General features: G+C 36.2%; 1 protein-coding gene across 5 annotated transcripts in view; it reads right to left on the bottom strand.

Annotated features, from left to right (window-relative positions):
* LOC105663657 (uncharacterized) overlaps positions 1-19280 on the bottom strand; it is a 73605-nt gene that overhangs the window by 47089 nt on the left and 7236 nt on the right. For 3 of the 5 annotated variants that reach the window (XR_013039734.1, XM_076536687.1, XM_076536686.1), the window contains exons 2-3: positions 6934-7279; positions 6492-6741 (exon numbers count right to left, since the gene is read on the bottom strand). Coding sequence is in view for 4 of the 5 variants with exons in the window: in XM_076536687.1 (XP_076392802.1) it covers positions 6492-6729 (238 nt within the window). In the remaining variant the exon portion in view is untranslated. Of the gene's footprint in view, positions 1-6491; positions 6742-6933; positions 7685-19280 lie in introns of those variants that run through there. The other 2 variants (XM_012294076.2, XM_076536688.1) reach the window with 2 other exon arrangements.

Genomic DNA, 19280 nt, shown 5'->3' with positions numbered 1-19280 from the left:
AAGTATTCGAACGCTTACATATGCAAACTTGAATGGCCGAAATAATGTACATTCTAGCAATTTACTAAAACAAGTAGATGTCAATAGGAAGATGGAATAGGAAGTAGATGTCAATAGGAAGAAGTCTTAAGATTATGCCAGTAAAATTTGAAAAAGATTCAATAACGTAAACAGGAGTTATGATACATTTATTAGAAACACGCATGATAAGTGACTCACAAAAGTATTCGAACGCTGTAACACTGTTGATAGTTTTTCATCTTCCTTTGTACCGAATGTAAACATCATTGCTAAATGAAAATATTGGTACGTTCACTTGATGTTCGGTAATCGTTTCAGTAACAGTAACGTAAAAGTGTGCAGAATAGTATTTAAAATGAACACGAAGAAGTCTGAAATCAAAAAGTGTGAAAGAGAAATAATATTACGATTGCATGAGGACTGCAAATCGTATAACGAGATTGCCGGGATTGTGAACAGAAGTAAGTCTACAGTACATTATATCATAAAAAAGTCAAAGAATCAGGGTACACTTGCAAACAAAGCTCGATCAGGTCGACCAAAGAAATTGACTGGAAAAGAGGAGAAAGTTATCATTCGCGAATTAAAAAAGAATCCTACTATATCCGCTCCTCAACTCACAACTATGGTAGCTGATATGTTTAATAAAGAAGATCACCCGGAATTATGTCGACGAATCTTACGAAACAATGATTTTCATGGCAGAGTACCGCGAAAGAAGCCATATATTAATGCGGTAAATCGTAAAAAAGATTGACTTTTGCGAGAACCTACATTAATAAAGATCATTTTTTTTGGGATAAAGTCATCTTTTCGGACGAGTCAAAATTTAATATTTTTGGCTCAGATGGTCAAAATTATATGTGGAAAAAACCAAATATAGAATTGGAAATTCGACATTTACATTAAACAATGAAACACGGAGGTGGATCGATCATGGTGTGGGGGTGTATGTCTGCCAGTGGCACCGGAACTTTAATATTTATTGACGGAATACTTGACAAATATAAGTATTTAAATATTTTAAAGAATAATCTTAAAGAAAGTGCCAGTAAACTAGGATTATTGGAATATTTCCACTTCCAACAAGATAATGATCCGAAACATACTGCTAGAATTGTAAAATAATGGATCATATATAACACACCACACATGTTAATTACTCCATCGCAAAGTCCAGACGTAAATCCTATTGAAAATTTATGGACTGAAATCGGAAAAAGATTAACACGTTGACTGCCGCGCGCATTTTACGTGGTTTGCCCATGGCGCCGCCATGAATTTTTTACTATGCAGTGCATATTATGTTGAACCATTATTTACAGCAGATAATGTAAGTTGTATAATCATGTTTAATGCATTTTTCGTGGTGGGGGTTTTAGCGGATGACGGTAGGAGAATGAAATAATTTTTACTGAAATACTTGCTCGGGAAAGTCTTTATTAGAGGTGTCGGTCCGCGTGTACAAGTCTGCTGAACAGCGTGACGGGTCAATAACGAGTGTGTCTATTTCCGCATTTTCGTTGGGTTATATAGCCGCCCTTTTAGACAAGGACGGCTAGCACGCCTAAAAACGCGCCAAAACTTACAAGAAAAGAAATGGGAATTCCCCGAGTTGGGAATCCCCCGCATACGGCCCTACGGAAAAAACCCGGACCTTTTTCGTGGTCACGAACCGCCGATGACCTGCGACTTACAAACTATGATTCTTGACATGTAACGGTAAAGCCGCTATAGGGTCTTCAGACCATTATAGTAACAATGGTATTATTAAAAATTTGATCAGTATCAATATTTACTCTATTTATGTATTTTAACTATTGGTCGCGTCGCCGGTGACCGGTGGGCCCCACGGCGCTGTAGCCAAGTCGAGTGCCGGTCACCGGTGACCATCACGGTAGCTAACGTGTTAAATAAATTTCAGATAACCTCGAAGCAAATACTGAAAAATAAAATTATAGAAATATGGAACTCCATTGAGTGTAGTTTTACAAAATCATTGGTTTATAGCAGTGCTTGAATTTAGTTGCACTTTTCGGGCCGATTTTGGAGTAGACGCCTACCGTGCCCCCACTCCCGCGCTAGACTGCCTACGTGACGCTGTGTGCCAGGGGCGTCGTACGATAGATTTGTCGGGATCCATCTGTGATTAAAAATGTTGCTTGCACTGTTAATCATTACTATTTTTACAGATTATTAAAGTTATTAATACTATGTTTACATCTATAAACATCTTCCATATATACATATAATAACAATAGTACATGTTATAATAATTACAATTTTGTCAATAGCTTTCCACATAACCCTGAAGATATTATTGTTGATGCGTTTTTTTAAGTGGTTTCCCCTATAGGTCTATTTCACTAAATAAGAAGAACGACAGTGACTTGGCAGGAAAATCGGAATCGAAAATATTTTAATTTTCCTTCGATCTTCTGGGTCGTTTGGACTTTCCTGCCAAGTCACTGTCGTTTTTCTTACTTAGTGAAATAGACCTACATTATTGTTACTACACTGCGGTGCATAACTATAGCACCATCTACTATTTTAGTTGTTCTGTAATTCAGAGTTAAAATGCAAAAAATCAATTGCAAGAGACGAAATGGTGTGGATCGCAATAAATTTTATATTAAGTCTCATTGAAGTTGCTTTTCTATTAGAAACGATATAATCGAAAATGTGATTTTGGCTTGTTGCGAAACTATAGCACCAATGTGATTAAATTAACTTCTCTCCATCCAGTTCACCTACAAACTCACTGAAGCTAAATAATTACATCCTTATTAAAATACAAATAAAAATTTGACAATACTCAAATTTATTGAACAATGCCACGTGGTAGATATTTGACCAAAGAAGAGAAGGGTAAAATTTTGGCGTTTAAGGAGGATAAAATTAATATTCGGGAAATTGTCCGTAGGCTAGGAAGCTTACATAAAGTCATTTTGATTTTCTTAAATAATTCCGCTAATTATGGCAATAATGAAAAGGATGGTCCAAAGAAAAAATTGAGTCCCTATACCGAGCGAGCAATTATAAAAGCAGCTAGTAACATCCAAAACAGCTGTAACCAAATTAAAAAGGAACTCAACTTAAATATTTCACTGTGGACAGTACGTCGAATTTTGAAAAGTAATCCTAGCATGGAGAAGTAGAAATTAAAATCTGCCCCAAAACTTCTACCACGGCATAATGTTGCGAGGCTTGAATACACTCGAGCGAATATGCATTGCGACTGGAAAAGCGTAAATTAACCTTAGATGTCAAAATCTTTTTACACCAATTTACTTCTATCACGTTATATTTACGGATGAAAAAAAGTTTAATCTTGATGGTCCGGACGGCTATAATTCATATTGGCGAGATCTCCAAAAAGAACCACAATACTTTTTAAAAAGAAATTTTTGCGGTCGAAGTCAAATTGGGGTGCTCTTTGCATTGATGGCATGTTGTAATTGGCTTTTCCGTCGAAAAAGATGGGTAGTGAGGAGTACAGTATAATTTTATTAGACAATTTGTTACCTTTTATAAACGCACATGATGCAATTAATTGAACTTTCCAACACGACAACCCTGTTATACGAGGTGTGACACAAAAGTAACGAGACTAAGTCTGTAGCTTGAAAAAACAATGAAATTGGCAGCAATTGTTTTTGTGGCATCATCCCACATACCTCCTCTATCCATGTTGCCAATTTCGATTGAATCGGTCATACCATTTGGAAGTACTGCGTTATTTAGTGAACACGTGCAACTGCATTCTGCCGGAAAAATGTCTAACGTAAAAACCGAACAGCGAATAAACATCAAGTTTCTTGTAAAATTTGTTGAACTCTTTTGTAACATGTAATGAGACATGGATTTTTACCTATGACCCAGAAAGTAAGCGCCAGTCAATGGAGTGGAAGTCTCCAGGATTCCCAAAACCCAAAAAAGCACGCATGTCAAAATCAAAATTCGACATTAATGGAATTGTAATGATTGAGTGGTTTCCCAGTGGTCAGACTGTTAACTAACACTATTACATTGAACTACTAAAAAGATTTCGTGAAAAAATTAGGAAAAAAAGGCCACAGTTGTGAAGCGATGGATGGCTGTTGCACCAGGACAATGCACCCGCTCACACGGCACTGTCTGCTAAGCAGTTTCTAACCAGTAAAAATGTTACTGTGATGGGGCATTCTCCTTATTCACCTGATTTGGCTCCATGCGACTTCTTTTTATTTCCTAAAGTTAAATTTTGCTTAATGGGAACCCATTTCACCTCAGTTAGAGAGGTTCAGGCAGAAACGGAGAATCTCCTGAAGGGACTTCCAAAAACCTCGTTCCAGAACTGTTACCAGCAATGGCAGCACCAAATGAAAAAGTGTGTGAATGCTGAAGGGGACTACTTTGAAGGTGATAATGTCACGGAGAACTGATTCTGCAGGTACAATGATTTATTGGACTAGTCTTGTTACTTTTGTGTCACACCTCGTACACACCTGTCGGAAGATAAGTATCATGGTTGGAAAGAAAAAAATTAATATTATTAAATGGCCAGCATGTACACCAGACAAAAACCCGATGGAAAATATTTGGGCCAATATTGTCCGAAAAGTTTATATCGAAAATCGACAGTATGAAAATATTTTAGAACCAAAAAACGAAATACTAAAAGCATGCAATGAAATTAGCCAACGAATTTTTCAGAAACTCATCGAGAGCATGCCAGATAGAATTTTCCAACTTATAACAAAACAAGGAGGCCCTACAAGTTATTAAAATCATATTTATGTGTATATATTTGACATGTATTCACATCGTGCTGCAGTTATGCAACGATGAAAAATTTTCATGTTATATTTTCTTATACATGTTGTAGCGGCACATGGTTCGCAGTGTTGGTAGAAATTAGCACTGACCGTTTACAGATGTTTAGGTGTAGGCAGTTAAGCCTACCCTAAAGTCTGTAAGTCGGCGAAATTATTTTATGTTTTTTGGACGTGCGTAGCTCAATAGACTACCCTACCATAAACGCTGCCAGCCATGTCCCGTTACGGTTGATTAGGCCACATGGCCAGCGCGGTCCGGAAGGACATTTTCGACTCTCAAGTTCTAATTTACAACACTCTTTCCCCCGTCGAAAATGGGAGGACTCTGCGAGAAAAATAACTCCACCCTCAACTGTGTAAGGAGTTACGCCTTCTCCGAAAAGTTTATATATACTGCGGAAAGGCGTCAAAACGGATATAATCAGTCGAGCCTCCGATTCTACATCATCTAATATTCTGTACCGTCTCAGTAACTTTGTATACTTCATACTCCATTTTGTAATATCACACATAGTCTCCATAGTTCACATTAAACACCTTACCTCTTGCAAACACAGTGTTGCGAGTATTAATCATTTCATACCTTACCTACCTCGCGACACATGTAATAAAGTAATATCAACAAATTTTTACTGAAGTTCATTGTTCACTATACCCTTCAATTTCGTATGGATGATTTTTATGGATTGTTATTTCAAAGTCAGAATCTACTAAAAATATAGGTGGTGCTATAGTTCTGCACTGCAGTGTGTATGTATATATTGTAAGATGAATGGATGGAATGAAAGTAAAGGTAAGGCTTTTTGCTAAATGGTGGGCGTTTTATGTGGAATATTAACTGCTTTTCTGGAAACGTCTCACGGCAAATGCCAATACAGGAATGTCTCTCTATACACGGTCCCGTCTTGAGGACACCCCCGTCAACATGGTTGTTTATGGCACTTAAGCCCAGCGAAGTTTCCCTGCGGAAGGGGAATGCACTGACAAAAAGCACGTGGCCCGTGCCGAACGTTTGTCGATTTTCTATTTTCTTACAATATGGAAGATGTTTATTGACGTAAATATAGTATTAATAACTTTAATAATCTGTAAAAATAATAATTATTAATAGTGGAAGCAAAATTTTTAATCACGGATGGATCCCGACAAATCTATCGTACGACGCCCCTGGCACACGGCATCACGTGGGCAGTCTAGCGCGGGAGTGGGGGCACGGTAGGCGTCTACTCCGAAATCGGCCCGAAAAGTGCAACTAAATCCGAGCACTGGTTTATAGTATGGAACGTCGGCTAAGAGACATTATAGCAAATGTATCAATAAATGTATCATAATAAATGTATCATAACTCCTGTTTACGTTATTGAATTTTTTTCAAATTTTACTGGCATAATCTTAAGACTTCCATCTTCCTATTGACATCTACTTGTTTTAGTAAATTACTAGAATGTACATTATTTCGGCCATTCAAGTTTGCATATGTAAGCGTTCGAATACTTTCGTGAGCCACTGTATATGTAATATGTCACGATCTTAAGAACGCCAAATAATTTGTATAATATTTACAAAGTGTCAGATAATAACTTCTACTTTTGAAAAGAAATTTTTTTTAATCTGGCAGAGAAAGGTATATTAGTATGTACAGATAAGACTCACGTGTATCCACAGAAAGCTCTTCGAAACGATCTGGAAGGTCTACCATTCCACTTTCGGCATAAGTTAAAGCGTTTCTCCTTCCGCTCCTCCTACTTGAAAGAAACTCTTCAGATAAAGAGTCGTTGCGACATGTTGTTGAGGTTACTAAAGTATTTCTTGTTGCATCAGGAACTTTTGTATCAGTTTCATTACCGATTTCCTCGGGAGTGACTGATCCTGGTCGTTTTGGTGTTAACATTTTTTTTCAGTGCTAAAAACAGATTAAGCGATGTAATAACTTATAATGCACTTCATTGTTTTATAACGAGGTTTTAAACATTTATGATTCTGATAATACCGATTCAGAATAACATATTAACATGAAATAATATTACTTCTATAAAATTATTTTTGTAGACATTATTATTGATATTTTGAACGTTTTAGAATATTGAAGGTTTACCATAGCAGCAATAAAAGACCAAGGAACCATTACTTGTCCGTTTTACGATTTGGTATGCACATTGAGCCCGAGGTTGGCGTAGTTGTATTTCTTTTTTTTGGTTCCATGTAGTTTAAAAAGTTGAGGCGATCCTTGGGATTACTGTTACGGTAATTTGTAGGCCAATTGCCGGATGGGTCACCGGTTAACAGTTTGGGCTGGATGACCGCTGGCAGGGGAAAGCGGGAATTCCCGATTTCGGGAAACGTCACTCCCTTTCCCACTCCGTGTATTTTTTTCCCTTCCCAGCGTCCTGGGAAGTTATATATTTTGTGCGGATATACGCGTAGCAGTCTGTCCTGAAATACTTGAAGAAGAATAAACTCGTATTCCGTATTTGTTATTTTGTTTAAATAGTTGTTCGGTCTTAGTTTTTATTTCACCGCCCACCTTTAACCCGGGTTTCGTCTACAATCTCGGAAGTGGAATTGATTTTTTTCTACATTTTATACTTTATATATTGTCTACGATGTAAGAAAAATATACATATTTACAGTGTCATGTTACAACAAAGAATTTTTGGAAATTTTATTCGTTTCTTTCTTCTTCTATTAACCTAAAGTCATTTGGAAATGCCTTCACATTTTGGAATTTTTCATGTCAAAGAGTTGGCGGTCTTTGACTAATATAATTGTTACTTGTTCGATTTAGCGTCATATGTAACATATTATTATGAATTCTTTCTTTAGAAACATTGTGGCCTTCGATCAGTCTGTTAAAATGAATTTCTGACATGAATATTGTACAAGGTTTTACATAAAATTCGTCACTCTACGAATACTTTTTACACTGAATGTATGTTTTATATTGCCAACTATCACAACAAATGGAAAGATCAATCAATTTAATGGAATTGTTACATCCGAGGAATATTCCTTTTCCGTCGGTATTCGGGTCGCGACCGAATTGACTCGCAGGAATGCATTAACGCGGCATTCTGCGAAGGCGATCGCGTAACTCCAAAATGTGCATGAGTGACAAATGAGAACTCGATTTGGCACACTTTCGGGTACAAAAACCGCCGACAAGCGCGAGTAATGAGTTAATGGTTGATAGTTGATAGTCGATGGTTGATGGTTGGTTGTAGGTGATTGTTCGTGACTTTACACTTCGAGGTTTTCTTCGCGCTCGGCCAGCGGTCATTCGCGTATCGTATCTCCGGGTCTGATAATACAAGACCCGTAAACGGTTAATTCCGGGAGTGCGTGCGCCATCGCATAGGTCCACCGCGAAGGATAAGACTATCATCGACGTCTAGAGGGGCGAAGCAGTACCCGAAACCAAGCCACCATCAGTCACGAGTGTAAGTGCGTGTGAGAGAGAGAGAGATCATCATTGTAAGTAAGGAACATATACAATAAAATCTAATATAACCAACAAAAGGCTTAGTCAGTTCGGAAATAGCCTCCATCGAATTCCCCTGATTAGGCTAGAAATCGGAAACCGGCTAAGGTCAAGGTGTGCGTCAGCACTTTAAGGTTAAAGAACCGCAGAATAGTCCGCGACGTAACAGAATATAGGAATGTTTTATTGTAAACTTTAGACATCGTATTTAACAATTAAATCGCAATTACTATTAAATTATTAAATAAACTTTGTATCGCAACAAATTTAATTATACGACGACGAAAAACGCACAAATATATTTCAACTAAATGTATGACAAATGTATTACAGTTAAGTCAGTGAGAACGTCAGTGAGAACCGTAACGCGATGACCGTTCGGTATAGAGGGTGTCCCGTAACTAGTGTTACTCCCTGAAAGGGGTGGTAGAGGATGTCATTCCGAACAAGATTTTCCTTTGCAAAAATGGGGTTTGAAGCTTCGTTTTTGAATTATTAATGAAAAACATGTACCAATTACAATGCGAGGATTTCGCGCGCTCAGACGCGAGAGCGACAGCTCCGAAAATGACGGTCGATCGTGATCGTGAACAAGCGTATCGATACCACGTCGGTATAGCGTCGGTATAATAGAAAGCTGTTAGATGAAAGTTATATTGAAAAACGAATGAAAAAATCCAAAATATTATTGAATTATCATTTATTAATGGATAAGAAATGAAGAAATTAGTCCTTACTCATGTAATCAGAATAAATCGAATTTATTCGATACGTTTATTTGTTATCGCAAAGAAATAATAGATAAAATATGGACAATTATTCTCGTTAGATATTGTGATGATGAAAAAAGAACGAATTCTCATTTGTAAAAAATTAAATAACCTTCAATTAAATATTCACTTATAGTAATTATCTTATAGTTTTGATTTAGAGTAGGTAATATTTTTCTGTAAAAATAATTGAATATTAAGTTACAATGATTAAACCAAGATTATGTATTATTTTATTTTAATTCTAATAAATAGTTTTGTATGAGAAATTTCCGTTACGCTATGATGTGCCTACGTGCCGCGATGCTCGCCCCGAAATCCTTGAGATCAGCGCTAATCCTAGAAAAGGATGGAGATACTATTTCTATTTACGGCATTATGAGACATTAAATTAATTAATTAACTAAATCAATTTATATACGTAAAATCAGTCAGTACTAAATTATTCATAGCCGTAACCAAAATTATTTCCTCCAACTAAAAAGCTATAAATCGGAATAGATTCGGCTCACGTAGAATTTGTACGCAGTTCACTAGAAAAGGACAGAAAATGTATTTTTCGCTAAAACACCATTATACTATTATTTTAATATCGAATTGTTAGCCAGAAATTAAAGAGCGACATTTAAAACATAATTAAACCATCCAATTTTATAACTAATGTATAATAACGAATTTATATGAAAATTTAGATATTCTGACGTCACAGAAATTCCAGGAATTCGGCGAACCTGCGAGTATAAAAGGGCGAGCGAAACCCATCTAAAAGCAGAACAGTTTTCGAAGTCGAGCTATTCACAAGTCTCTTTGATAAGAATAACCAGGAACAGTTTTCGCTGTCAAGAGCCACAACGAATCTTGATACTTAATTGGTCAAGCGGGTATACGCCATTTGGATACTTGGTCGTGGGACATTCTAGTAGCTGGCTAACGCAGGCTCTCCAATTAAGCGATCTGGTTTCGGCTATCAGTATTCGTTTCGGCTAAAAGGGTCATGGACCATTAGTTGTCGAGTCAGATAATAAAAGGAGTAACTGTTCTAAATCACCAAATTTTGGTAATTTGAGTTAATAAAAGAATACTGTTCTCATTCTAGCGTAATTTCCGTAGTCGACTACCCCGCGTTAGATAGTAGATAAATCTGTCTAATTTTTGCGAAAACGTATTTAGGTACACTTAGAGAATCTCACTTAGGTCAAATTCCTCGCGGCGGTAGACTATAAAGCGCTAATATTAATTAGTTTCGTTAAAGAACATTTATATAAATCAATCGTACAAGTCAAGTTAAATTTTGTCATTGCGATAGCTTCGAACACGAGAATCGAATATACGAGGGTTGTCCATAAAATAAGGTTCCCAATGATTTTTCACAATGAAAAACATGTTTATTGGCATTGAGTAATATGTTTTTGGAAAGCTTAGACTTAACCCTATTTTTCGACGCAATCGCCGTTCAGATCAATGCATTTTTGCATGAGGTGCACCATCTTTTTTATGCCCGCATCATAGAACTCTCCGCCACGCCGCGAAGGTAGCTTAGAACGGATGGCCGTCCGCAACGCTGTTCGTCATGGACATCTGTACGTCCGTCTTTGAATTTTCTGCACCATTTTCGCACGTGCTTTACGCTCATACACTTTTCTCCGTAGATTTCACATAATTGGCGATGAATGTCCACCGCTGCAATGTTTTTTGCACACAAAAAACGAATCACAGAGTGTAATTCGCACCTAGCGGGAGAAGCGACTGGGAGCTCCATTTCTAGCGATTGTCATGCTAAAATGGAGAGTCGCAGATAGCTCGACGTGGCGGGGTCTGAAAGAGGAAGGACCAAGCTACACGTCAGTGCCGCCAGATTTCACGTAACACCGTTCCTCACAACTACAGCTCTTTGGGAACCTTATTTTACGGACAACCCTCGTATATAAGGAATATCAGAAGTAGTTAATATTACAAAACAACGTTAGCTTTATCAGAGATCAGATTTAGGTACGATTTAACATAAAGCATTAACTAGCGAATTACACTTTGTTAAGTTCTCTAATTACGAGCTTCCATTATTATTATTATACAATCAAAATCTATTTAGTTTCTTTTGTTCTAATTGATCATTTATAATCTATATACTTTTTATTACTTTTGTTGTTATTGTTGTTTGTTAATTTCATTTTTCTTATCGTTTTATTGAATAAACCTTATTGTTGAGTGATATTGACCTATGGATTTCACTCCTTAACCGCACACCACACGAATCCCACGAACTTTATTTGCAAAACGAGTCGTTCAGGAAGGTAAAAGCCGCTCTTTACCTTTCTAGCGCTTGTAACCAACTGAACCTAGGTTCCAGGGTCGTTATACCTTCGCGCCGCCACGCCGCACAGTGGCGAAAAACGGCGAAAACGTGGACAAAAGTAAAAAAATGTAAATCGCAATTCTTAAAATCTGTCTAGTAGAACTAGTTTATGAGGAATTTGTGCATAATGTTCTCGCACTTTAAATGATTTTATTATTACCATTTGGAAGATATGAGTCTTCAAAGTTGAACATTTTTTAAAGTCAATTTTTCTGGGCAAAGTTTAACATAATGTTGTTCATTTTTTTTTTAATATTATGTTCATCCAGTATTATTAGCTTGTTATATGATACTTTAGTATTATAATTATGTAAGTTGCACAACAAAATGTTTATTTTCAGCACTGATATGGATAGAGATATAAACCGTAGACATATTTAATGCTTATGGAAGGTAAAAGTTGTGATCTTCACCTCGGTTTACCTACGAAGTAGGCTTAAATGAAAACTGGAAGCTTCCCGAACAAGGATCTGTAACGATATCTTGCGGTAATTTGCGAATTTCTGAGTTATTCACGTTTTTGTTCACACGCGCGCCTTAGTATCATGTGCGACAGTAGCGGTTTCGGATGTTTTTCAAATATGTCGTTGCTAACCTTTGCAAAAGGTCTTGTTTTGTAGGTAAGATTTCAATATCCTCATCCATATATATATTACATATTAGATATTTAAAGTTTATTCAACAATTTAAAAATTAAAAATTTATTTACAATTTCTGATATTAAAAAATGAATTTGTTAATGAAAAAAATATTATTATGATAGTGCACACATTCAAGATTAAAATGCAAAAAGATTTAATTAATTTCGATAGATAGTTTCCGAGATAAAAATTCATACGTACTAGTTAACTAACCGTATTAGTTAACTAACAAATCAAAATTCGATTTTCAACACAAAAAATTAATTTGTAACACTAATACAATCATCTTATCAAAAACATTTGAATAATTTATCTCAGAATCGAAGATATTAGTTTTGTCCACGTTTTCGTCGTTTCTCGCCACTGTGCGCCGTGCGCCGATACCGATGTCGCACCGCCATTTGCCGGTATCCTCCATCAAACGGAGAGGTCCGCACTCGCACCTTTGTACGCGTTTCTGGAAATTACGCGTCAGGAGACGTCGCCGAGGAATGTCTTTCTTTTCTGCCAAAGTGCGTACCAGGGTTCGTCGACATTCCGCGGTAGATCAAATACTTATTAATTAGCGTTTTACTTGGAATTTCAAAGCATGTGCCATGTGCCATTTGCCACGTGCCATTTGTCACGTGCACCACACATGTGTACATTTCTTAGAAAATTAATTATTTATTGTCCCCTCCCGGGTTCTCACCTCTCCCGAGCGGTGAGGCCCTCGGTATTATGGTGAGCACTACCACTCCCGGGCGGATTCTATACCCCCGGTGCTACGGCGATGTTTTTCATGCCGAAACACTCATGATGCTCGACAAATACGGTCACAGGTTTCCCCGTGCACGTAGGGCTTCGAGACATGGGACGCGTCATGCCTGCTGCTCTTGACCAGGCGCCCCCGAAAACCCCGCTAATTTCACAAAATCGTCTGTGTACTTTTTAATTCTTGTCTTATGCTCTGATGTTCCTCGTTCGACTATTTCTATCCGTAACAAACTCAACACATTGAGCACCGGCGGCATATGGACATTTAAAGTCCGATCGCTCGTCGGCCTAATTCGCTTGCTTCCGAACAAACCGCGTTTAGCGGGGCCGACGCACAGAGGCCTAGAATGGCGAAAACGTGGACGAAACTAATATCTTCGATTCTGAGATAAATTATTCAAATGTTATTTGATAAGATGATTGTAAAACTTCCGAAACTGTTGTTCTCGCGTATGATAATGAAGCGCGCGTGTGAACAAAAATATGAATGATTGAGAAAACCGCAAGTTACCGCAAGATATTGTTACAGATTCTTATTTGGGAAACTTCCAGCCTTCATTTAAGCATATTTGATAAGTGAATCGAGATGAAAATCACAACTTTTACCTTGCATGAACATTAAATATGCGTATAGTTTATATTTATTTATTTCTTTTATATCAGTGTTAAAAATACACATTTTGATGTGTAATCTACATAATTATTATGCTTAAGAATCACATAAAATGTCTATAATATTGGATGAACATAGTAATTAAATAATAATAATGCAGCATTATGTCAAATTTTGGCCTGAAAAATTAACTTTAAAAAATGTTCAACTTTGGAAGCTCATATCTTCGAAATGGTAATAATAAAATCATTAAAAGTGTGAGAACATAATGCATAAATTTCTTATAAACTAGTTCCACTAAACGGATTTCAAGAATTGCGATTTTCATTTTTTGACTTTTGTCCACGTTGTTTGCCGTTTTTCACCATTGTGCGGCGCACAAGCGGTAGAATCATAATCCCGCGTTTTCGCCGGTGCGCTCAATGTGTAAAGCTACAAGAAATTCGGTTATTTGGCTAAACACGCCTGACTAATTGTAAGTTCGAGGACGGGAACGCTTTTTGGAAAGTTTATCGCGGACACGCGTGGTTCTGTTATCACCTGTGTACGGAAAATAATTAAGAATTCTCGATCTCGTGCCGTGAATCATACATCAGACATAACCGTATTCGTGCGAGAAGTAACGCTCGATCAGAATCTGTAACGCGAGAAAAAAAGAGATGTAATAGTCAAATTAACGTATTTATAGATATCTTTGCCTATATCTCTTCACTAGTCAACCAAATCTTTGTATTCAAAGTGATAGATTAGTCGCACTTTGCGTGGCCAATCGTCATGATAATTCATTTACGAGAAATTCAGTAATGTATTCCAGAACATTCAATTCATTGCATCGTAAAATATTCAGGCACAATTAAATGCGAGAGAATACATTCCGAAGTATAAAATAATCACAGAAAAAAAAAGAGAACTTGTACAATATTATAATCTATCAAGACCGTCTTCTCATAAAAAAAAAATATTATTTTCAGGAAAAACTGTGGGGATTTTGTCAAAATGAAACAGAAGTCATTTTTCGGTGTAAATTAGTCCTCAGATTTAGTTGCACTTTTCGGGCCGATTTCGGGGTAGAGTCATTCCACGCCCAATCGATCACTTTTGGAAGTCACCATCTCCGATTTTGCGTAATCGAAATATGTTGTAGTCCGTGTGAAATTAGGGGGGGGGGGGTTAAGTCATCATTTTGCCGGTTTCGAATTTGTTAATGAATGACAAGCCGTCAAAGTTTGCAATTTTTGCCCATTTTGGCGAAAATGGGGTCCACTTGGGAATTTTTTTCTCAGAAACTACTAAATAAGAAGAACGCAGTGACTTAGCAGGAAAGTCGAAATCGAAAATATTTTAATTTTCCTTGTCATTTTTCTTATTTAGTGGAATAGGCCTATCGGGAAAACCAATTAAAAAAAATGCATCAACAATAGTACCTCTTGGGTGATATGGAAAACTATTGACAAAATTGTAATTATTATAACATGGATTATTGTTATTATATGTATATATAGAAGATGCTTATAGATGTAAACATAGTATTAGTAACTTTAATAATCTGTAAAAATAATAATTATTAACAATGCAAGCAAAATTTTTAATCACGGATGGATCCCGACAAATCTATCGTACGACGTCCCTGGCACACGACGTCACGTGGGCAGTCTAGCGCGGGAGTGGGGGCACGGTATGCGTCTACTCCGAAATCGGCCCGAAAAGTGCAACTAAATCCGAGCACTGGTGTAAATTCATGAAGCCGACATCGACGATACTGTATAATATTAGTCGTTACTCCGTTTGTATCGTCTACTTCATTTAATTAAAGCCGTTTTCTATTCTTTCTTACACAAAATTTATACAATTGTTAACCGTAATAGTTAATGTCCTTAAAACAATGTCATTTTTCAACTAATCGCGCGTTCAACTAATTTACTTTACTTTTCAATGCAAATATTAATTTAAGAAATAAAAATATTAATGTCAAAAATGATGAATTATTTAAAGGAAATTTTATGGTGTGCATTTCTTCTTATAATTAGCGCTATTAATTTTACTGATGTCAACCCATGAGGTGGTGCGTCCCAGCCGTTTAGAACAGGTGCCGCTCCAATTGATGATGTGAGAAAAATCGACATCTAACTTATACATATGTATGTTCGATGGTAGGAATAAACTGACTCAAGCGGTTACGCACACCAATTACGCTAAAAACAATGACACTCCACAAACGTTTCAAAAATGAATGAAATAGTGCGAATTCCGCGATGCAGTTGTTACTGTAATTCTTATTTGTAGAAATGTCACGCTGGAAGTGTTCACAGTGGGGATAGGTATAATATTTGTGAAATATATTGTGGCGCGACGAACAGTAACATTACCCAAATGTTATATAGAGTGTCTCAAAATTAGAGTAGGTCTCTAAAATGGCGGGTAGCTGACGTGATTCTGAATAAGATATCCCTTTGCAAAAATGGGGTTTGAAGCTTCTTTTTTGAATTATTAAGGAAAAACACGGACCAATCCGAGCGCGAGGATCACACGCGTCCAGAAGCGAGAGCAAAAGGTTCGAGCCTAGCAACTAAGCACGATCATGATCAAGTACCTATGTGTTGGGACAGTCTAAAGGTTTAATAAGAAGACCTTACGTCAAAGCTCAGTTAAACAATGAACAGCACAGTTACAAATAATGTCCACTTATTCATTTCTCGTGAATACACGATAAGGCAATTTGAATCAGACTTACGTATTGTTTAAAAATAATCCTGTTCCAGTAAAATTGTGTTCTCGTGACTTCATCGATCCTAATATTTCGTAAAAAGGCACACTGCACAATGTCACAACCAGTTCAGTAAACTCATTTTACTTCACTGTCACTTCTAATTGGTATTTTTAACTGCAATATTCTACTCTCACTGTTCACTAATTTCCTAATGAAATAACCACAGATAAAGAACGCGAATGAAAACGCGTAAACGATTATTCGTTAACACGTTGACTGCCGCACGCATTTTACGTGGTTCGCCCATGGCGCCGCCATGAATTTTTTACTATGCGGTGCATATTATGTTGAAACATTATTTACAGCAGATAATGTAAGTTGTATAATCATGTTTAATGCATTTTTCGTGGTGGGGGTCTTCAAACCATTATAGTAACAATAGTATTATTTAAAATGTGATTAATATCAATATTTACTCTATTTATGTATTTTAACTATTGGTCGCGACGCCGCACAGTGGCGAAAAACGGCGAAAATGTGGACAAAACTATCTTCGATTCTGAGATAAATTATTCAAATGTTTTTTGATAAGGTGATTATATTAGTGTTATAAATTAATTTTTTGTGTTAAAAATCGAATTTTTATTTGTTAGTTAACTAATACAGTTAGTTAACTAGTACGTATGAATTTTTATCTCGGAAACTATTTATCGAAATTAATTAAATCTTTCTGCATTTTAATCTTGAATGTTTGAACTATCATAATAATATTTTTTTCATTAACAAATTCATTTTTTAATATCAGAAATTGTAAATAAATTTTTATTTTTTAAATTGTTGAATAAACTTTAAGTATCTAATATATAATATATATATGGATGAGGATATTGAAATCTACCTACAAAACAAGACCTTTTGCAAAGGTTAGCAACGACATACTTGAAAAACATCTGAAACCGCTGTTGTCGCACATGATACTAAGGCGCGCAGTGAACAAAAATGTGAATAACTTAGATGACCACAAATTACCGCAAGATATCGTTACAGATTCTTATTTAGGAAGCTTCCAGCTTTCATTTAAGCCTACTTGGTAGGTGAATCGAGATGGAATTCACAACTTTTACCTTACATAAACATTAAGTACGTTTATAGTTTATATCTCCATTGTCAGTTTATATCAGTGTTAAAGATAAACATTTTGATGTGGAACCTACATAATTATTAGACTAAAATATCATCAAAAATGCCAATAAACCTGGATAAATATAATAGTTAAATAATAATTAAGAAGTATTATGTTAAACTTCATTGACCGTGGAGCATCCGGAATTGCTGTTGAAGCACGCGCTAATAGGGTGCGCGTATGCACAAAAATGTAAATAACTCAGAAGACCGCAAATTACCGCAAGATATTATTACAGATCCTTGTTCGGGAAGCTTCCAGCTTTCATTTAAATCTATTTGGTAGATGAACCGAGGTGAAGATCACAACTTTTTCCTTACATAAACATTAAATATGTCTATGGTTTATATCTCTTTCTATATCAGTGTTAAAAATAAACATTTTGTTGTGTAATTTGCACTATTATAATAGTAAAGTATCATATAAAAAGCCGATATTAGTGAATAAACATAATATTTGAAAAATGATGAACAGCATTAAGTTAAACTTTACCCGGAGAAAATTGATTTTAAAAAATGTTCAACTTTGGTGGCTCATATCTTCGAAACGATAATAATAAAATCATTAAAACTGTGAAAACAGTATGCACAGATTCCTTATAAACTAGTTCCACTAAATAGATTTCAAGAATTACGATTTTCATTTTTTGAGTTTTGTCCACGTTTTCGTCGTTTTTCGCCACTGTGCGCCGGTCATCGGTGGCCCCCACGGAGCTGTAACCAAGTCGAGTGCCGGTTACCGGTAACCCCCATGGCAGCCAACGTGTTAATATTTTCAGCTACTTTTTATTTTCCCTTTGATGTTGAACATCTGACGGTCTGTCCTAAACTGCTGAGCGAAACGCGATGAACATCTTCGATGGAAAATTTAGACAACAGTCCCTTGCAACAAGGACGTCTGACACTCAAATGAAAGTGAGAGTATGCCATTCTTTAGAAACAGGCGAAAACCGTTTCGGCCTTTTAGAAAGGGAAAGGGACAACGGCTTTTAACCGACTTCGAAAAAGGAGGAGGTTACTCAATTCGATCAGTATATTTTTTTTTTATTTTATTTTTTTTTTTTTTCTATGTGTGCCGGCCGATTACGCCTAGCTGGATGGACCGATCGGAACGAAACCTTTTGCATCTGGTAGGTTCTGATTCCCCATTGGTACCATTATCAAAACATTTTTCATTTTTTAATTGCAAAGTATTGTTATTGCAAAAAAACCGGCAACTTTTGAAATAAACTTTTCTCGATTTTAGTGCGCTTTTAATATCTTATCACGGACATGATTCTGAACAATTTTGTTCATATACAAATTTCGCGGAAAGCTGTAGTTTTCAAGATATTAGCGAAAAATTGTTGAAAAGTTTTGAAATCAACTTTGGACGATTTTAATGCCCTTTTAATATGTTATCAGGGGCACGATTCTGAACAACTTTTTCCTTATCCGCAATTAAGAGGAAGCTTTAGTTTTCGAGTTATTAGCGAAAAACTATTGTTACTAATATATTGAATTCTACGTATGCCTCCGTGTCTCTGACGGTGTATTTTCTACTGTTTCTACAAACACGTCTTGTCGGCCGAAAATCAGTATACATGTATAATAACTATTGTTATTGCAAAATCCTATTGCAAATTTTGCGCCGCCTCCGAAAAGGTTGAAATGTATTTAATATACTACCTAACGAGTAAATAGGTTTCATTCATATCTGTTACGTAATTGTATGATTGAATGAAATAGAAATTACTTCATTAGCAACTAAAAATTATTTTATACTTTTTAGTGCATTTCGAAGTCGGCGTATTTTTTTTCTTAAAATTATTTTATCTCGGATACCTACGAAGTGACCGTCCAGCGAGCAAAACGGAGCCATTTGATTGTTTTATTAAGAGCAGAAGTGAAATTGTTTTATCAAGAAATAATAATTTTATGTAACAATAACTTCGATGGACAA

The sequence above is a fragment of the Megachile rotundata genome, chromosome 10 (assembly GCF_050947335.1).
Source record: "Megachile rotundata isolate GNS110a chromosome 10, iyMegRotu1, whole genome shotgun sequence".
NCBI lineage: Eukaryota > Metazoa > Arthropoda > Insecta > Hymenoptera > Megachilidae > Megachile > Megachile rotundata.
This window is presented reverse-complemented; position numbering and strand designations above follow the sequence as displayed.